Source organism: Cryptomeria japonica, chromosome 2, assembly GCF_030272615.1.
Source record: "Cryptomeria japonica chromosome 2, Sugi_1.0, whole genome shotgun sequence".
NCBI lineage: Eukaryota > Viridiplantae > Streptophyta > Pinopsida > Cupressales > Cupressaceae > Cryptomeria > Cryptomeria japonica.
In genome coordinates, this window is record NC_081406.1 from 181,664,282 (window position 1) to 181,687,405 (window position 23,124).

The following is a 23,124-nucleotide window of genomic DNA, read 5'->3' on the forward strand; positions in this document are numbered from 1 at the left end:
TAGCACTTAATAGAAAAAGACACAATGTTGTCAAAAACCCTTCTTTCCCAAACCTACATGGCTTGATTCCTATGAATTAAAATGGATGTCTTAAAGGGAGTTTTTTTAGTTTTATTATTATCCCCCTTGTCTTCTAGTCCTCTTTTGTGTCCATTTGATAAATTATTCTCTTTTATGAAAAAGAAATTGTTACAAATGTGATGTTGATGGTTGTCATTAATGATTGTCAATGATGTCAACATATAGTATTGGTGTTAGTGATCCAGAAGTTGTATTCTCAGAATCTTTGGTGCTCTAGAAGATGTGCTACGATTGATATTCAATGCTGATTGTTTGTGATAATTGTGATCTAGATTTCTTTGTTTTTTGGATTTGGTGTTGATTGATTGTATTCATGAGTATCTTGGTCCCATTCTTATTTTTGGTGTGTTGGATAGTGCTTTTTTGGGTCCAAATTAGGTCAATATTTTGAGGATGAGTAATGATATTTATGTAGTGTGTGAGTCATGATTTGGGTCTAGAATATGTGATGGATGTAACGGCTTGATCTGACTGTTGATTTGTGTCGTGGTATGGTCTACTTCTCATTCCTTCCCACCATTGAAATGTTTAGTGTTGACCTATTTCTTGGCCAACTTAGAAGATTATGTTTCCCGACGAGAGTATAAATATGAGGATGATCTAAATGAGTTAGTGTGGCATTTTGTGATAATGATATATGGAAGATGTGCGAGACTGAAAAGAAAAAATCCGATTTGCTGATGATGTATGAAGTGTATTGTTGCTGAGTCACCATAAATAGCTCTGGTATTGTAGATTGTGTTATAGTGGTGGATTATCTTTTCTTTCTTCTTCCTTTGGCAATGAGTCTTTTTTTGGGTAATGAGCCCTCCTACAATGATCATTCTGGCAGTGATCCATCCTTTGTAAAAATCACCTTAACTGGTGTCACCTTAACCATTGCTATATATTGAGAACTAACATTCTCCTTGGGTTTTCTCTTCTTGGGTTTTCCATGGCATATTTGGTGTTCATTGTGTGATCTATTTTGTGTATGTGCTTTCATGTTATATCTGCTTTAATTCATTTTGTTGGTTATTTTGGATGTATTAAAAAAGGTTTAAGTTGTCAACTGATTCACCCCTCCTCTTAGTTGACTGAAATTTAATAGAAATCACAGTTTTAGATTTCCAAACCACTTTCTCTTCCTAGGAAATTACTCTTCCCGCTGGGTTCCCTTGAAAGTCTTCTACTATAAATTGGAAAGATTAATCAAATATTCATTTTAGTTTTCTCTAAAGTAAAGAAACTATTTGAATAGAATCATATAGGAAAATATTTCATTCCTTGTGACTTTGGTGGTCTTTTCTTAATTGATACATACAAAGAGAGTATGTGTTTCTTTTCTAATTGGATATTCTAAGCCCTAGAAGGATACAAGACCTATGTAATTTCTTGTTACTTTTTTGTACATATGATCCCTCATGGATGAAAAAATTGGGATCTGGATTAGGTCTTTAAACTATCCTTTTTATGAGTGAAAGCATGCAAATTTAAGGTACTTTGTTGATAAAATCTTATTGTGTTCATAGGAAGCCATCAAGACATGGCTAATTTGAAATGAGAACAAATTTCAAATTGGGATTTTTATCAACCAACAATATCTTTGGCAGTCTCCTCTAACTACTTTCTCAGATGGACCTCTTACCAAAGTTCCTTGGATTCATTGATTTAAGGTTGTACAATAACAAGATTTGCACTATTTAACACCTTTTTCTATAATGACTAAGAAATAAATTTCTTGTTCAAAATTATAATCCAAATAGAAGCTTGGAAACCAAGATTTGAATTCTTACAACACTATTTTGGAATTAATTCTCCCTAGCATGATTCATAAGGTTAGAATCTCTTGCATCAAACCTTGGTGTAGGGATTGGAAATGGTATCAAGATACTCCTTTTAAGAATTAAAAACCATTCAATGGGTATTCTTTTATTTCTCTTTATATGCCCATGGTTTTAAAACTCAATAAGAGGTGGAAGCCTAATCAAACTCTTCTTTAACAATGATGCGAGTTTCAAATAGTTTGTTCTAGACACTCTTTTGGAGCCTAAGCTAACTCAATTTTCTTTTTGTCTCTTATATTAGGGTCTCCCCATTAGATCTATCTTATCCATTTGGGTGCTTCTAATCCTATTTTTTCTTTTTGTGAACACATAGAAAATATCAAGCATTTATTCTAGTTTTACCCTTAGGTCCGAGTTGCATGCAATTGCATTCATGATATTTTCAAACCTTTTCAAATAGACCCATTTTCCTAGCACATCATTCTTTTATTTGAATGACTCAAAATAATAATAAAACATACTCATATTTGACACACTAAATTTTATTTACTATGTAGAAATAGAGGAATTCTATATTTATTTCAAGCTTCATTGTGGATACTCATTTTTCTATTTATACAAAAGCAATTATATGCTATGTTATATGTACAATTATAGGCCAACACAATGGATTTGGAAGTTTAACACTAGGAGAAACTCATATAGCTCACTAGGCTAATTATTCCACTATAGTTTGTTATGTGCCACCATGTCCTTCCAATTGAGATGCATGCCTACCATGTCTACATTATCATGGCCATACCCATAGCTCTAGATGTGGCTATCATGGATAATAAGTTTCTCCCCCTCATTTCCACCATGATTGGTCTCCCTTTCTATGTGTCCATTCCTTTGTCTCCCATAATAATCATTTTAACTAGCATGACAATGATAAGTTTCCTCACTTGGACCTTCTTATTTCTCTTGTGTGTGCACATCTTGCCCAAGAAGAAGAAAAAACAAACATGATACCACTATAGGTTGGGAACCTGTTTGAAATGGTCAAGATCTTCCATGTGGTTGGGGCCCTCCCATGATAAAGAATTCTATCATTCTCTTACCCATATACCCTTAGTAGCTTAATAGTGTGATTGCTTCCTTTTATTTTTATTTTATGATTTTAGCATATACTTTTGGGGTGTGATGCCATTTCACCCACTTTTTATATGAATACTATTATTTTTATTCCATTATTATAAAAGTATAGCACTACTCATCATAAAAAATGTCAGAGCTTATTGACATCTTGCTTCTTTCTATTAAAGATAAATCATTCATCAATCAATACATGCCATTTTTAGAATTGTGCAAGATAGTATGCAAGATTATGAATTTAAGCTTCTTGATATTGATTTACTAACATATGATCCATCTAATAGACCATATACTTCAATATCTTACCCTAGTAGATTCCAATTAAATATTTTTATTGGCAAATTGCTACCTAGGGGGTAGCACCCTTTCTATTAATAACATAAAATGATACATAAAGTCATCAACAGAGGGAGGAAAATAGAGTCCTAATGACCTCTATAACTTCCTAGGCCCTTTCCACTCGTGATTTTGGGAACAAATTACCATTATAGACATGATATATTTAAAAGTTTCCAAATTGTTCCTACCCAAACCGTCCCTTAGGGCCAAGACATTGTCCACCATGTCCTTGCTTTTGATTATCTTCTCTATCTTGTGAGAATCAACAATGATCCCTTTAAAAGAGTTAGATATGAGTTTCTTCACTACTTTGAGAGTAGGTTCTCTCATTAGGTGTGAAGCTACCATTGAGTTTATTGCTTTTTTTGTTGCCTCATGGTCGTCGGTGGTCCCTGATGATCTTCCAAACTTCCTTTTCAACATCCCCCCCAATGACAAACACCTCCTTCAACTGTTCCTCACTCGATGCTTGCTTGCAATTGCATTCACACTCGATAACCAATCATATATTTTTTAATGAAAGGTAATGAAAGTACATTTTAAATATAGTAGGAGGCTAAACCTAAACAAGAGCAAACACAATGGAAACAAGAGGCTATGATGGAGGCAATGCAAAATTGAATATATTAGATCATGAAAACTGATTACAGATAACCGGTAAAAACGGGTTACAAGATTCGACTCACTGGCTTGCTACAAACATGCTTAATTATAGAAGAGGTCACTCCCAGACCTCCAAACCTAATATCTATCTACTATGTTCTATCCAATTTCCTCCGACTAACTTCTAATGTTCAATTACAATGATTTATATGATCCAAGAAGATCCGGTCGACCCAAAAGGAATCAAATGTCGAAGAACAAGATCCAATGTGTAAAACCAATAGTTCGGCCTCCACCAAAGAGATTCCTTTGGAAAATCCAAAGGATGAAGTGCAGATCAAAGGGAAGGTCGGTCACATGCCAAGGAACATCAAAATCAACGCATAGGGCTCTGCAAGCTACAAAAGGGATCCAGTAGATTCACCAATGCAAATAGGTCCAAATGGTTTCGGTGCCAGAAAACTGTCTCAAAATCTAGAATCGATAACTTGCCAAAAAATGATCCAAATGCTCTGCAGTTTAAGAATAAGGAATATGATCATATCCTCAAGAAAAATCCAACTCCACAAGATCTAGTGAGCCAATGCAAGAAAATGAAGAATGAAAATTTGAAAATGCAAAATAGAAAACAAACATAAAAGAAATATTTTTTGGTTGATGCAAGATTGCCAAGAACTGGGGATGCTCCTGCATCAGACATCCGGGGTTGTTGAAAAAGTGAGTCTCTCACTTTGCTTGGGTTAGAGGAAAACCAAGGCGGTCTACCTCTTCCTGAGAAATCCAAGATGAATCTTCAACTGGTCTGTCCTTCCACTTTACAAGATACCCCTTATACTGTTTACTCCGGGTGCTACACCCAATCCTATTGTCCAAAATGTCTTCAATATGATCTGGCTCCTTTCGGGGCAATTGTTTCTCCAAGTTTGCAATACTATCCTCACTGAATTCCGGTTCATGATACTGATGTAGAGCTGCAATATTAAATATAGGTGAAATAGTCAAACTATTCGGTAACTCCACTTCATATGCATTTCCGAAATTGAACTTCTTGAAGATCTTACAAGGTTCAAACTTTCTCATCTGTAACTTGTTATAGGTTCCAACTGGAAATCTCTCTTTTCTTAGATACACCATCACTTCATCACCAACTTCAAATTCCTTATGTCTTCTCTTCTCATCTGCTTTCTCCTTATACTTGTTGTTCATGTCCTCCAAATGCTGCTTAACCTGAATATGCAAGGCCTTCATATGATCTACAAATTCTTCTACCTCTACACTCCGCTTGTCTTCATTACTGACACCTCTTAATTCTGATATACCTCTAGGGTGTTCTCTTGTAACAGTATCAAAAGGTGTTCTTTTGATACTTGTGTTCACTGATTATTGTAGGCAAACTCTGCTTGTACAAGAAGCAAATCCCAACTTCTGGTTTTCTCTCCAACCAAGCATCTTAACAAATTTCCCAAGCTCCTGTTTACTACCTCTGTCTATCCATTAGTCTGTGGGTGAAAACTAGAACTGAACTTCAAATTTGTTTTTATCTTCTTCCAAAGTGTTCTCCAAAAATAACCAACAAACTTAGTATCTTTGTTTGAAACTATCCTCTTAGGTAATCCATGCAACCTTACCACTTCCTTGAAAAATAGGTCAGCTATATGCACTGCATCTGATGTCTTCTTACAAGGTATGAAATGAGCCATCTTCGAGAATCTATCCACTACTACAAATATAGAATCATTCCCTCTTTGTGTCTTAGGCAATCCAACCATGAAATCCATGCTTATATCCTCCCAAGGTCTCTTCGGTACTGTCAAAGGCTTATACAATCCCACATCCTGACTACTGCCTTTTGCAACTTGACAAACTCTACAACTCTGCACAAATTTCCTAACATCCTTATGAATCTGAGGCCAAAAGTAATGCTTACTTACCAATGCTACTGTCTTATCAACACCAAAGTGCTTGGTTAATCCTTCACTATACTTCTCCTTTATCAGGTTCTCCCTCATAGAACTCTTAGGTATGCACAATTGAACTCCTCTGAATAAAATCCCATCCTTAATGAAGTAATCCAACCACTTGCTTCTATCTACCATAACCATTTCTCTACATGCTTTCCAAGGTTCTACAAAATCTGGGTCATCATCATACAAGGTCTTCAACTCCTCAAATCCTAATACTGTCACTCTCATCTCTGTCAGAAAATTCCTCTTTCTACTCAATGCATCAACAACTTTGTTAGATTTCCTACTTCTATGCTTCAACACAAAGGTGTAACTCTGTAAAAACTCTACCCATCTCATATATCTTTGATTCAACTTACTCTGACTGTTCAAATACTGTAAGGCTTGATGATTGGTATATAACACAAACTCCTTAGGCAATAGGTAATGTCTCCATTTCTTCAAGCCTTGAAATATGGTATAAAATTCATGATCATACACTAAATATCTCCTTTTGGCATCATTCAACTTCTCACTGAAATAAGCTACTACTCTCCCTTCCTGACTCAATACGGCTCCAATTGCAGTTCCACTTGCATCACAATCTACTTGAAACACTTTGTTGAAATGCGGTGAAGCTAACACAGGTTGTTCAGTCACTTTCTGCTTCAACAATTCAAAACTTTTGTTTGCTCCGGTTGTCCACTTGAATTCCTTCCCATCTCCCCTCATTGTCTCAGTCATAGGGTTACAAACTGAACTGAAATTTTTGACAAACTTCAGGTAGAAACTAGCCAATCCATTAAATGATCTTACCTCTCCAATGCTCTCTGATGTAGGCCACTCAACAATTGCTTTTACTTTCTCAGGGTCCATCTTCAATCCATCTGCAGATATCACAAATCCCAAATAGACTAACTCTTCCTTCATGAAAGTACACTTCTTAAGGTTTATCAACGACTTTTCTTCTCTCAACCTTTGCAAAACTTGTCTTAAATGCAACAAATACTCCTCTTTTGTCTTACTGAAAATCAAATTATCATCCAAATATACAATAATAAACTTGCCCAATAATTTCTTTAATACCTCATTCATCAATCTCATGAAAGTACTAGGTGCATTAGTCAACCCAAAAGACATCACCAAACATTCATACAGTCCTTCATTTGTCATGAATGCTGTCTTCCACTTATCTCCTTCTCTGATTTTGATACGATGATATCCAATTTTCAAGTCTATCTTTGTGTAGTATTTGGATCCACTCAAACAGTCCATTATGTCATCTATCCTAGGTAAAGGAAATTGGTACTTCACCGTGATCTTGTTTATTGCTCTCGAATCGATACACATCCTCCATTATCCATTCTTCTTAGGTGCTAATGCTGCTGTTACTGCACAAGGACTCAAACTTTCTCTGATCAAACCTTTCTTCAGTAATTCCTGCACTTGTTTATTCAACTCTTCATTCTTTGTCGGTCTCAACCGGTGTGCAACTTTGTTAGGCAAACTAGCTCTAGAATCAGGTCTATGCAATGACTGATACTTCTCATAGGTGGTAATCAATTAGGCACAATATCTGAAATGATGTCTTCATACTCTATCAGTAACTGCTTTATCTCTTCCGGTTGTTCTTCATGCTCTAGGTTCTCAGTCTTCTTTGGAACTAAGGCAAAACACACATTCTCATGTCTCATTCCATCCACTAAACAGATTCTAGCATTCGTACAAACTTCACTCTTCAAGGGTTCCTCCAAGGGTAACAAGGTTTGTTTCATACAATTTGCTACAATAGTGTATATGTTCTTTCTCCCATCATGTATTTCTTGTCTATCAAACTTCCAAGGTCTACCCAACAAAAGGTGACAAATATCCATAGGCATAATATTACACAAGACTTCATCACGATAATTTCCAATTTTTAATTTCACCAAACATTTCTCACTTACTAATAGCTTATGATCATCCCGAATCCATGCTATTTGATAAGGCTTGGGGTGTTTCAATCTTTCCAACTTTAACTTATTCACCATTTCTTCTAAAACAAGATTATTCGAACTACCACTATCAATAACAACTTTACAACACTTACCAGATACCTTCCATTTGGTCTTGAAAAAAATTCTCCTCTGCAAGGGCTCCTCATCTTCTCCGGTATGACACAAATCTCTCCTCATCATCAATAGTTCTCCACCTTCCATTTTTTTAGCTGATTCGGTGGGGCTTTCTTCTACCAATGCCATTCTCCCAGTGTTCTCTGTCTTCTTACATTTGAAAGCACAATGTACTTCTCCTCCACACTTATAGAAAGTTCCTCTAAACATTCTCTTGTCTTGTCTTCTATCATCTTTTCTAAAATTTTCATTTCGGTAGCCATTAGGTTCTCTTCTCCGGTAAAAATTTCTGTCATTCTTCCGGTATGAATTACCTTCTTTGCTTACTTCCTTGTCCTTGTTCTGATTTGTACAGGTTCCTATTCCTCCAGAATATCCTCTTCCTCCGAAAAACCTTCCACCTCTACCTCGCTATCTCTGCTCATGTCTTTTGTTTAGCTTCTCTTCTGCTTTCAAGGTATACTGGTATGCTTCTTCAACACTCTACAACTTGATCAAACTGAGTTCATCTTGTATAGACATCCGTAGTCCACTCAAATATCTTGCAACTTGTTCAACCTCATCATCAACATGTCCGGATCTGATATTCAACTTGTAGAATACTTCAGGGTACTTCTTCACACTAGATTCCTTCTGCTTCAAGTTCTGGAACTTTCAGAACAGATTTACTTGATAATGAACTTGCATAAACTTTGATTTTAACTTAGCAACCATCCACTCCCATGATTTGATCTTCTCTTTACCTCTTCTCTGTCTATCAACCTAGAAATGCTCCCACCAAAGAGATGCACAACCTTTCAACCGGGTACATGCATACTTCACCTTTCTTTCCTCTGCGGTGTTCTTTAAATCAAAATACTTCTCCATCTCCAATATCCAATCCATCGATTCATCCGAATCCATCTTTCCATCATACCCTGGTGGGGTAAAATGTGGTTTAGTGTTCACCCAACCTAAAACCCTCAAGAACCTCTCTTCATCTAGATCGATCGTCGGTGGATTTGCTACTTATTTTGCGGGAGCCTCTTCTTCCTCGTCTTCGCTCACATCTTCAATATGTCGGCCTCTTCTCTGGGCTGTCTCAACGACTTCCAATTGGGCTGCAATTCCTCGCAACATTTCCATCACAACAGGGTCTACATTCCCACGCGCTCCACCATTCCTATTTCCTCTTCGTGCCATTTTCATGCCAGTCCTTTGCAGCTGTAGGTCAGATCCATAGTCCGCCACCCTACAAAAAAATTCTCAGGACAACGCAATCTCCGAATTGAAATCTCGCTCTGATACCACTTGGTGTAGTCACAGGTTAGGAGGGACCTCAAAGAGATCAATCCGGACCGGGCAACAATAGAAAACACATCAGAAACAAGAGGCTATGATGGAGGCAATGTAAAACTGAATATATTAGATCATGAAAATTGATTACAGATAACCGGTAATGTCAGGGTTACAAGATTCGACTCATTGGCCTGGTACAAACATGCTTAATTATAGAACAGGTCAATTCCAGACCTCCAAACCTAAGATCCATCTACTATGTTCTATCTGATTTCCTCTGACTGACTTCTAATGCTTAATTACAATGATTTATATGATCCAAGAAGATCCGATCGGCCCAAAAGGAATGAAATGGCGAAAAACAAGATCAAACGTGTAAAACCAATAGGCCGGCTTCCGCCAAAGAGATTCCTCCGAAAAATCCAAAGGATGAAGTGTGGGTCAAAGGGAAGGTCGATCATACACCAAGGAACATCAGAATCAATGCACAGGGCTCCACAAGCTACAAAAGGAATCCAGTAGATTCACCAAAGCAAATAGGTCCAAACGGTTCCGATGCCAGAAAACTGTCTCAGAATTCATAATCGATAACTTGCTGAAAAATGATCAAAATGCTCCATGGTTTAGGAATAAGGAATATAATCATGTCCTCAAGCAAAATCCAACTCCACAAGATCCGATGAGCCAATGCGAGAAAATGCAGAATGAAATGCTGAAACTACAAAACAAAAAACAAACAGAAAAGACATATTTTTTGGTTGATGCAAGATTGCCAAGAACCGGGGATGCTCCTGCATCATTCAATCTCACAAGACATTGAGATTCATTAGTATTAGTCCGCAAGAAAAGAAATTCTATAAAGTTGGATGATCTTCTCCATGTATGGCAAAAGATTTTAAGGGACACCATGTGATTACTTTCCCACCTATTAGACCATTCGACACATCTAAAAATTCACCCCAATTTAATTTAATGCTAATGCATATTGTTTTCCTCTCATAAACACAATATGTTATTGACATCAACCTTGACATTACCAAGTTAGTAATAATTCATCATAAGATTTCCCCATTCAATCTTCTAATCCTTTAATTTATTTTGATCCTTTACCACTTCACATTCTATTTTTAAATACTAAGGGATCAAATAGTGAAAAATAAATATTTATCCAATTAACCATTCGATATTCAAATAAAACTCACTTCATATTATCATTTTTTAGGTATTATTATAGTGGAACATTCCTTTAGTGAAAAATACACTATAAATAAAGCAAGAGCCTAAACCTAATATTAGTTACATGCTTCAATCTCACAAGACATTGAGTTTCATTAGTCTTAGTCCACAAGAGCAAGGAAATTCTATAAAATTGGATGATCTTCTCCATGTATGGCAAAAGATTATAAGGGACAACATTTGATTACTTTCCAATCTATTAGACCATTCAAAACATCTTAAAATATCCGCCTCAACATTTTAATGCTAGTGCATATTACGGTCCTCTCATGGACACAAGATATTATTGACATCAACCTTGATATCAAGTTAGTAATAACTTATAATTACCAATATGTTATTGACATCAACCTTGAGATCACTAAGTTATTGACATCTTAAAATTCATTAGTCTTAGTCTACAAGGGCAAATAAATTCTATAAAATTGGATGATCTGGTCCACATATGTCAAAAGATTTTAAGGGGCAACATTTGATTATTTTCCCACCTATTAGATTATTCAACACATCTTAAAATCTACCGCGACAATTTAATGCTAATGTATATTGCGGTCCTCTCATGAACACAAGATATTATTGACATCACCTTGACATCACCAAACTAGTAATCATTGGTCATAGATTTCCCCATTCAATCTATAGATCTTTTAATATCTTTTAATCTTTTACCATTTCTCATTCTATTTTTAAATACTAAGAGATCCAATAGTGAAAAATAAATATTTATCTAATCAACCATTCAATATTTAAATAAAACTGACCTCACCTCATATAATCATTTTCATTTAGTATTGTAGTGGAATATTCCCTTATTACTTGAAGATTTAGATCACCATAAAGAGAGCATTTAAATAGTACTAAAAAATGCTTCTATCAGAAGCTTCGTGTTCAATACTCTAGCATGTTTGAACAAGTCACGTAACAACCTACCTACAACCATTGTTTTCAACCACACAACAAATATATTTGGAAAATACAGGCCATCAATTGAGTAGGTGAGATGATAGAGACTTCCTTCTAGAATATCACAATGAAGCCAGATTAATCAGGCTAAAACCAAAAACCAACGATTAGATCGGTTAAAGGACAGTCACCTTTGTTGACTTGACTGAATAAATGATATTTTTGTTTACATTGACATGTCATGAATCTGGTAAGAGTCCTGGTATAGATGATACAAGTTTCTACAGTTCATTTGATCAATTTGGTTTTGATTAAATCGTGTATGTTGTTCATTCAACATTTTAGATCACACCCAGTGATCTATCATCAAGAAGAGGAAAAGTTCAGATTTCAGTAAAGACCATCTACCTTCCTTTCATACAGAAGAAGCAGCAGGAGAAGAAAAAATTAAATTGTGTATATTTCTCATTCAATATTGCAGATCACACCCAACAATCCATCATCAGAAGAAGAGTCCTGATCTCAATAAGGACCATCTACCTTCTTCTAACACAGAAGAGGCAGCAGGAAAAGGAGGGGGGAAGAATGGTGGTGGGAAGCATCAGGCATGAAATAGAGTCTGCAGTGGAAGCCAAGAGACTGTGGAATGCCTTTGTGAAGGATGGCCATAATCTCTTGCCAAAGCAGATACCAGAGTTATTCTCAAGCATCACCTTACTCCAAGGTGAGGGAGGTGTGGGCACCATCAAGAAAATCAACTTCACCCCTGGTATGGATCATATCATCCCACATGCTTACAACTAAAGCTAAGCCTCCTTTTCTTACTCATGGGTTTTTGGTGATGCAGTCAACAAGGATTTCAGCTATGTAAAGGAGCGTGTGGAGGAGTTGGACGAGGAGAATTTTGTATACCGTTCTACCCATGTGGAGGGAGGAACACTGGGAAAGAAACTGGCTTCTGCTTCATATGAGTTCAAATACACCCCCAAAGCAGAGGGAGGATGCCTTTGCAGCTCTGTGTTCCACTATGACAGCCTGCCTGGTGTTATGCAAAATGAATCCAAAGTGCAGGAGATTAAGTGCGCAGGCACTGCTCTCTTCAAGAAGATTGAATCATATCTTCTTGCCAATCCTACTATGTACTGTTAGCCAGCGAATTGTCCATGCAGGAATCAGAATGCACCGTTAGCCCATGCCCTGTAAAATTTGTTGGTTAGTAATCTATGCATTGGCTACAATTCACCTTTTGGGCCATATTATGAGTAGTTAGGTTTTTTTTTGTATTGGGTTTCAATTGGGAATTTTCCACTTTGCATAGAAATAGAAAAGGACTTCTTGATTTTCTTTGTGTTCACTGGTTTTCTTGCTTTTCAATCATGGCTATTAAATGGAATGTAAGAGGGCTCAGCAACAGACACATACAGAAAGTTGTCACAAGACTGATTAAAGACCTTATAACTGTGTTACTAATTCAAGAGATTAAGTGCACAGGCACTGCTCTCTTCAAGAAGATTGAAGCATATCTTTTTGTGAATCCAACTATGTATTATTAGACAACAAATTGTCTATGCAGAGATCAGAATGTACCATCATCCTTAGCCGGTGCCTTGTAACATTTGTGGGTTAGTAATCTGTGCATTGGCTACAATTCAGCTTTTGGGCCATATTATGAGTAGTTAGGTTCCCTTGTATTGGGTTTCAATTGGGAATTTACCACTTTGCATAGAAATATAAAAGGACCATATTGATTTTCTTTGTGTTTCACTGGTTTTCTTGCTTTTCAACCATGACTATTTAATGAAATGTAAGAGGGTTCAACCATGACTATTTAATGAAATGTAAGAGGGTTCAGAAACAGACACAGACAGAAAGTTGTTAGGATACTGATTAAAGACCTTTTAACTCACAGACAGAAAGTTGTTAGGAGACCGATTAAAGAAATTTTAACTCTTTTATCTTACTAATTCAAGAAATCAAGATTCCCAAAGAATATGTAGAATATTTTCACTCCACTCTTGGCAAATATTGATAAAACATTGTTATTTCTGCCTTTGGTTTATCTGGTGGTATTGCTTGAGATTTCAGATGTTTTTCTCTGAAGAAATTCTTGAGATGCAATAGTGGTCTCTTTTCAGATGCATTAGTGGTCTCTTTTCAGAACGTTCAGACATCTAACAAAATCAATGTCTTCACCACCAGTTATCATGTTCCTCAGGATCATCTCTGTAAGGTTAAACTTTGGGATAGTTTGCAGGTTCATAGAGAAGTTTCTCCTCAAGATTATCTCTGGATTATTGAAGATGATTTTAGAGTTGTCTTATTCCTTAATAAGAAAGGGCTGGACTTCTTATTGTCCTTCAAGCTAGTCTTCTTTTTTTTTCAGAACATTGATCAACTTTAGTTAATGGATATCTATCTTAGCAATGATTTTTCAACTTAGAAAAATAAAATAATTAGGGGTGCTTTTATTTCTGAATATTTGGATAGATTTTTGGTTCATGATTCTTGGCCTCTTCAATGCCTTTGACTTATTTCATCCATTCTTGATAGTGTAGGTTCATATCATTGGCCCATAGCTTTAAACTGGGAAGGATCTTTTCAGCCTTGAAATGCCCCTGTTAAGATTCTAGCACACTTGGATGGAAATATTAAACTTTGGTAGAAGGAAGGTAAACCTAATCACGAGACAACTTTGTATGTTTTGTTAAACAAAACATTAAAGAATAGAGTTCTTGTTTATGTGAATTTTTTGGAGATTTAAGGTTGTATTTAAGAACAAGGTTTTCTTTGTGGCACAAAAACATGTTAATTCATTCAAGAAGATTTAATGAGAGGATAGACATGAGATTGAATCCATTAAAAATATTTAGTCAAGAAGTTGTTTCTCACTCTCATGAATTGTTTAAAGCTCCTACTATATTTTTCCTATAACAAATGTATGTCTTGAATTGTATTCCTATGCTTATCTCCTTTATTATAATTCCTTTCTCAATGGCCCTATTTCCTTAGGCCATCTAGAGAAGGATGTTTTTATGATGGAAAAAAAAAACTCAAGCCTAGATAGTTTTCCTATTAATTTTTTCAATAATATTGGGATTTATTAAAGATGATATTTTGGAGACTTCTAAGGAATGATTAAAAATCAAAACAAATGTTAAAACCTTTTAATACCTATTTTTATGTTTTTGATTCTTAAGAAAGGTCATGTTTGGAATTTCTTTAAAATCGTACTTATAACTCTTTGTGATATATATATGAATGATTCTATTGTGAAAATAATTTTTCTTATATAGAAATTTTGTATATATATAATATTTTTTAGATTATATATCTACATATTTATATATTATAATAAAACAAAGCTATCTGAATCAAGAGCTGAATTATAAAATAAATAAATAACGCTATTGATAGTTATATCCAATGGACAGTGAAACTGAGAATAAAATACATGCAATTTAAGTTCAAAATGGGTTGTTTGGAGACACAGAGGATGGGAAAAACTACAGACTAAGTTTCATGCATAGATTGATGCATTAAAAGAAGCCCAATATAGGGCAAAAGGAAAGTGAAAATTTTTGTTGAGAAGTGGAAAAGGGATGCAAACTCAGAGAAAAAAGCATGCAAGTTTACAGAGCCCAAAATAGGCCAAATCAGTAAGCTGCAATGGGGATCTTGCTTGGCATAAAAACTGAAACAATGGAGAAAGATGGTACAACAATAGCTTTTGAGCTGAGGCAAAAATAAAAGAGGAGAAATTACTTTTGAGACCATGATACAACACAAGCACAAAATAGTGATAGCAAAAGGAGACACAGAGAACTGGGAGAGAGGACTGGGAGAGTACGTTGAGCAGTTAAGAGCAGGGATTCAGAGCTTGTATAGCTGCTTTATTTTGCCCCAGCTGTAATCTTTAGGTGTGTATATATATTTTATATATATACACTATATATATATTATACATATATTCTTAATGTTGTTCTTTATTTGTAATCACAGAGATTTCATTGCTGTTATTCGCTCATTTTTATCATAAAAACTATGAAATCTATGACACTACTGTAAATCTAATTCTTAAATCTGTTACAGAGGATTATATATTTGTTGGTAATATGAAGTTCAACAGTTACATGATCTTTTGTCTTTTCCCGTCTTTTCAATTGATAGCTGTATATGTTTGTATAAATGGATGTGTACAGGCCATGTATGGTGTATTGGTGCAACTGATAATAGAAGATATTTTCCCTACTTTTCCATGGATGTAACCTTTAATGGTGAACCACATAATTCATTTTGTTGAGTGTTTGTCTCAAATTTTCTTTCTGCTGTTTAGTGTTATTTATATGTTTTCTCTGCTTGTTAAAAATTAACAATATCTGCATGTATTTATGTGTGTGTGAGTGTGCATGTGCGTATTAATATATATGCATACAGATGTATATGTATATATATTTTGAGATCTAAAAATCATAAATTGATCTTCTCCAAATCTTTCTCTGTTCTTCTATGACTGTAGTAAGAAACCAAAATTATTATAGATAGGATTTATTCGTAAAACCAGAGATGCTTTGCGAATCAATATTGTTTATGAGATTAGTTTTGTGATTCTTATAAATAAGTTTTGGTTACAAAATCAGTTTGTTTTTTGAACATGAAAGCATTAAAGTAGTTTTCTTTTGAAAATGGAGGCACATGCCCATATGTATATATATACATATATACGTATATAAGCAATATGTACGCATATGTATGCATACATTCTTGCATGTACATACTATCATTTGTCAATTACTTGTTCTTTCTCTATATTTCTGAAATATCCTTATTACTTGTTTCTAAGGCATGATTATGATTAGGAATCAATAAAAATTAGTTTGTTAATTCATTGTAGATAATACATGTACATTCACATTCTTATCAAGGATCATCATGCACGATGGATTATGTAGAGTTCAGTTTTACATCAAAAGATGATATGTGAACACCTAAAAATACATGAAAGATAGGTATTACAATGTAATATTCCCTTCTTAAATGAGATTTAATAATAAAATAATAATAATAATAAAATATAATATAATTATAAAATATAAATAAATCATCGAAAGGCATGAAATAGAAATTCCTGAATTTCAATTTGTCATTGAATGAATGAAGGAACCCTCATGTTTAGAGGGGACAACTTCTAACAATTTTTAACACAAATCTATTTGTTTATCTTTTTCTCTAACTAGTGTACAAGTTCTAAAGAGAAAATATCACCATTTCATGCCTTGCAAAGTTAATCACAGCTTTATTGGGATCGCTAAGATAATTTAGGCATTTAAATATAGTTGAATTAAGAAACATTGTCAACAATAATTAAAGCCAATAAATTATAATTAAAAAGAGACTCAAGACCAATGATCAAGGGTGAAGGATTACACCCTTTCAAAAGGAAACATTTGTGGAAGGTTGTGACTCCCTCAATGATAAGGTATAAAAGGGAAATCAACTCATTTGAAATGGGACATCAATTGAGCAATAAAATGGGAAATAAGCATTTGATCTATAATAAAAAATGAGACAAAAATAAGAGATCAGACTTGAAATTTATAACCAATTCAGGCATACAACAATTTGATATTGTGTTTGTGATTTGGTATGGGTTTTCTTGTGATATATACAACATAATGAATACTATTAATATCTGTATACTATTGACTAATAGCCGTTTAGGATTATTTAATATAGCATAATGAATGTTATTTCTATCTATTCATTATTGATCCATATCATGTTTTTGATTAAGATAAGCAACAAAACAAGGGTGCTGGCCCTTTATACAACAACCTGAAGGCAACAAAGGAAAGGAAACAAAACAAGGGTACAAACCCAAAACAAAACAAGGTCGGGCAGGCCAATAACAAGAAGCTAGGAGTCTATTGTTAGAAGCCTATCAAACCAACAACCACCCAAAACCCACCTCAATAGTGGGGAGAAACACCCAAAACATGACAAAGGGGGGTTTGGGGGGAAGAGGGGGGGCAAGACGTCCCCTTCCGCCTGCGACAAACAATAGTCCAAACAATACTACTATTAGGGGCCTCAAAAAAAGAATCAAAAGGGGAGGATCTAGTAGAATTTCTGTTTGCAACAATAGTAGACTGCTATAGAACAACATCCATAGCAGATTCATCAGGAGTGGATCGATGTTGTAGAACAGGAGGAACAAGTGTAGGAGCCTCGGGGTCAGAGGAGGCCACATCCATAGAAACAAAAGGGTCAGTAGAAGCTTCAACGATAGTAAGAGGCACAACCTCATCTTAGGAGGAGACATCCTCCTCCTGTGAGGAGTCATCATAATCAAAATTATAAGCATTCACCGTCAAGTGATTAGCAGTAGCGTCCTTCTACCAAGTAGCAACACCTCTGTGGTGTGAGAGAGAACAATCTAAATCTAGGTGATCCATTAAGAAGAATCTTTGACAGTGAAAGGGGAGGCCCTCATAATCCAACGATTGAGTCCATGGCTTATCCCCAACCATAAGAACTACATCCCCAGGGAGAGGCGTAGAGATATAAACATCAATTAAAATGTGGGCAAAGGTATAATGACCCATGAAAGACGTGGAATCATCAACCTTAAAAAATCGTCCAATAGTGTTACCAATAGCCTCGTAGTAAGAGTGCTTCTAGAAATGAAGGGGAAGATTGGGAAGGCAAACCCAAATTGGATGCACATTAAGTGGTTCAGTAAGGGGATTAAAGGAAGTTGTCTGGGGCTTGATAGAAAGAGAGTAAGCTCCCCAAGCCCACAACTTTCCCAACACCAAATCACGATTATGAGAAGCAAAGGAAGCAATGTAGAAACCTTTGGCACAAGGGAAATGATCAATGCTACGAGGAACCAAAGACTTCCAGGAATCACTCACCTAATGACGGAGGTTTGGGAGAATATACCAAAACCCAACAAATCTACAAGCAAAACACATCGTTGGTAGAAATCAATGTTTTCCACAATCTCCTGACCATAGACCACCACAGGGGAGGTCTTAGCACAAGGAAGAGGATGAATCTCTTTGGGGGGATGGGAAGCAGATCTGGCCATGTGAGCAAAGCTTCAGCCACCAACAAAAGAAGAAAGTCCGGGAGGGACCTTATCACCCGCAACAAGATCTCCATTTGTAGCAAAGGCAATGACACCAGATGGAGTAGCCACAACTCTAGTACCCACATCATTACCGAGACCCACAACAGAATTTGCAACAACACCCACAACACCAATGCAAAAAGCATCCTTACTGATTCCCACAAAATCCATAGGTGGGGGAGCACCCGAATCACCCACAACTTGAGGAGCCAACACAGAAATAATGCCAGGAGGGTGACATATGGCATCCACCTCCCCCACAATAGACTGAGGCACAAGGGCCAGCGACATAGTAGAGGAGGAGAGCGGAATGGTTGACTGGTGCTCAACGAGAGGAGCAGACGAAGACATCATTCAAAATTTGAGTGGATGTAATTGATCCATATCATGTTATTGCTTATGATTGTTTAATATATAAAGGTATAGGATATGTGACATAATATAGGATTCTCTATATATTCTATCTAATTATTATAACCAACCACGATAAGAGAAATGAGGGATCACAAGGAGGGGAAGGATGATGGGGTACTCTTGTAAGTATGCCACCTCATAGTGGTGAGAAAATGGTTCGATAAGGCCAAGGAGGTACAAGTGACACTACCTGTTGGCATTTGGCATTATAACAGACAAGGAGAGATTATTGACATTTCAATAAGGATATTGAGAAGGTTGTTGATGATTATGGATATAACTGATTAAGGATGTTTACTGTCTTAATATTATTATTTTGTCATTGATGTCAAGAAATTGATTTTCTAATTCAGTATGATGTTGCCATATCTTGAGAAGTATGATTTGATGAGTATAAAGATGTCGGTAAAAGACACAGAAAGAATATGATGAATAAGGGGAGAAATAAGTTATTCAATGGGCAACTATTATCGAGCTAGACAATGATGAGATCATGATGATTAGATTGTTATGATATCCTACATATGTTATTGATTGAAAGGTTAATACTATACTATGTTACCGAGCAAAGAACCTAGTCGGTAAACCCTAAGGAACCTAGTCGGTAAACCCTAAGGTTATCGCTATCGGTTAATGAAGGCAGAATGTCTACCGAGTGAAGTTTAGTATTTACTGAGTTGCAATCGAGTAATAACAGAATACATTAAATGGTTACATGCATTATTTAATGAAGGAAGCTGATGAGCTGGCTATGATTAAATGATTGGTATGCCGTGAATGAAGTTTGTTAAAGAATCTATGGCAAAGGAAAATCGACAGGAAGATCTACAGCTTAGATTGAACCGCAATACCCTAGCACAAGTTCCAAGAAATGTATGCAAGTTTCGAGGCAGGGTAAAATGTTTTCAGATCAAAGGATACATTGAACCTGGTCAAAGTTTGAAGATTTGATGGCTATGATTGATCATGGGAAATGTGATCAAGGAGATTAAGCAGTTGGCGAATTGTTTATATATAGGGAACTGTTGATAAACAATGTATGCGGGCAAGTGTATGCACAGGGATGCTACATAGTGATTACCGAGCACAGAAGCTTGAAGATCTGTTTTGAATAACAGAGTATAGAGCCCAACAGATGGACAAGATTAGTTCTATGTCTATATTGTATTGAGCAAATAAGAATCTGCTTTAGCATTTTAGATGTGAAGTTGCAGATAGATTTTTATTACTATTATTTAGTGAAGTGACAAAAAATCTCTTAACCGAGTGGACTTAACAGTCTTATTTGTAAAACCCTCTAGCAAGGTGACATTCTGATTGAGTGTTTGAAATCCTTTAACAAGGTCACTTCTAACAAGGTGAAGATCCTAACAGATCTAAGGGAAATCCCTTAACCGGGTCACATCTAGCAATGTGTTTGTAATCTTTAACAGGATTTGCTTTTAACCGAGCATACTCTAGAAGAGTATATTTCTTAGTAGGTCCGAAATCCCACAGTGGTTTTTCCCTATCTAGGTTTCCATGTTAAATCTGGTGTTATGAGTGTTATTATGTTTATATGCTTTTGAGTTTGCATGGTTAGCAGTTTTGGTTATATTATTGAAGTATATGTTACCGAGGTTGAATCTGATGTTTTTATGGAAGATTAAGTTTGTATGATTCACCCCCCCCTCTCATCTTATTAGCTTGGCATCTGTACTTATCTTTAAGTATCAGAACTATCAATTGGTATCAGAGCTTTGGACTCTGGAAGGAAAAGTTTAAAGGTACTTGAGGAAAAGATCCAAAGATGTATAAGAGGGATGCATCGAAGCTGAACAAGTCAAGTTTCTCTGCATGGCAGAAAAGGATGAAGCTGCACCTATCAGGAGTTGGAGAATATGCTGTTTATTATCTGGAGAATGATTTCATCATATCGAGCACCTATCCATTGACTATGGAAGAGATAAAAGCAAAGCAAGAACATATCCACGCAATGATTGAAATAACATCTGCATTGACCGATTTAGAATTTAATGATCTAGAAGGCTGCAATGATGCAAAGGCTATGCGAGACAAGCTCATATCTGTGTATGGAGGAGATGAACATGTTCAAAGAGAAAAAGTGGATAGTCTAAGAGGACAACTTGAATCTATGAGGATGAATGAAGGTGAGAACATAACCCAGTACAGTACAAGACTAAAGGAGATTGCCAATCAAATCAAAGGAGCAGGTGGAACTATTGAAGAAAAGGATATAACAAGTAAGTTGTTAAGAACCCTTCTACCGGCTTATGCAATTCGAGTCTTTGCAATCAATGAATTGAGGTCTGTACCTAATATGCCAGTTTCTTTAGATGCTACTATTGGTAAGCTACATGCATTTGAGTTAAGTAACTTTGATAACAGTGGGTCATCAGTAAATAAAGTTGAATATGCATTTAGTTCTTTTCATATTTGTGAATATGATGATTACAATGATAGAATGAGTAACTACACTAAAGGGGATCATAGTGGAGCAAGTGAAAGATTTCGCAAGAACATGGAGGAAGTACACAAACTGTATGAGGAAATCAGAAAGCAAGAAGAGTTTGAAGCACTATTAGCCAGAAGGTTACCAAGAGGCAAAGGTAAGTATAAAGGAAAACTACCTTTGAAATGTTTCAATTGTGATAAGATAGGACATATGGCTTCTAACTGTCCTGACAAAGACTCTATTGAAAAGAGAGATTACCGAGATGATAGACAGAAAGATAATCATTACAGAGGACACCGAGACTTCAGAAGAAGAGATAGAAAGTCATGCTTAATAGCCGATAAGGAATCCAATGATGATAAATCAGATGAAACTGATACAGAGGAAGTAGTTTATGTGGCTATCAAAGATGGATCAGATGAAGAAAGGTATGAAGAAAAAGCCCTTATATCTCACATAAATACTAATGATTCTTGGATCATAGATAGTGGATGCTCACATCACATGACAGGTGATAAACACAAGTTTGTTAGTTAGAAGACTATGATGGAGGCTATGTAAGATTTGGTAATGATGCACCATGTCCGGTAAGAGGTAAAGGATCGATAACACTTCTTGATAATGCAAGATGCAATGATCTTTATTGGGTTGAAGGTTTGAAATACAATTTGTGGAGTGTGGCATAGCTAAACAATACAGGATACCGAATAGAATTTCAGAAAGGAATTGTCAAAGTTCATGACAAGCATGGAAAGTTAGCTGCTATCGGGACACAAACAAAAGGTAACACATTTCACCTTGACTCAACTCGGAATAAATGTCTGTATGCAAAGATAGATGATACCGGGTTATGGTATAAAATGTTTTGTTATGTAAATTTTTATAATCTGATCAAAATAAGCAAGAAGCACCGAGTAAGAGGTCTACCAAGTCTTGAAAAACCTGAGAATGTTATGTGTCGAGGATGCCAGATGGGTAAAATGACAAGATCAAGATTTACAAGTAAGTCTTACACTTCTAAGGGAATTTTAGATCTTGTGCACACTGATCTTTGTGGTCCTATGAAAGTTCAAAGTTATTATGGTGATAAATATTTCATATTATTTGTGGATGATTACTTAAGGATGATGTCAGTAATGTTTTTAAAACAAAAATCAGAAGCTTTTCAAATGTTTAAATGGTACAAGGCAAGAGTTGAAAATGAAATAGGAAGACAACTAAAATGTCTTAGATCAGATAGAGGGGGAGAGTTCACATCTGATGAGTTCAACTTATTCTACAATGATCATGGTATTAAAAGATAGGTCTCTGCACCGAGAACTCCACAACAAAATGGAATAGCTGAGAGAAGAAACAGATCTATTGTGGATTGTGCCAGAACCTTGATGATTGAAAAGAAAGTGCCACAAAAATTTTGGAGAGAAGCAATAAGCACTGCAGTTTACACCCTAAACCGAGTACAACTGAAGAAAGGTACTTTGAAGACTTCATATGAAATCTGGTATGACAAGAAACCTAATGTAAGTTATTTTAAATTCTTTGGAAGTAGTTGCAATGTACACAAGGATGATAGAAATGGCAAGTTTGATCAGAAAAGTGAAGAAGGAACATTTCTTGGTTATTCTTCTAGAAGTAAAGCATTTAAATGTTTGATCAAATCATCTAACAAAATAGTAGAAAGTGCAAATGTGAAAATTGATGAATTTGCAGAAAGAAATGATGAAGGAAA

General features: G+C 35.7%; 1 protein-coding gene across 1 annotated transcript; it reads left to right on the forward strand.

Moving 5' to 3' along the window:
* Positions 1 to 11,553: 11,553 nt before the first annotated feature.
* On the forward strand, positions 11,554 to 13,147 carry LOC131053661 (pathogenesis-related protein 1). Its single transcript, XM_057988268.2, has 2 exons — positions 11,554 to 12,163; positions 12,242 to 13,147. Exons 1-2 carry the CDS (start codon positions 11,980 to 11,982, stop codon positions 12,541 to 12,543), a joined length of 486 nt encoding a protein of 161 aa, XP_057844251.1. The 5' UTR covers positions 11,554 to 11,979; the 3' UTR covers positions 12,544 to 13,147.
* Positions 13,148 to 23,124: the final 9,977 nt, after the last annotated feature.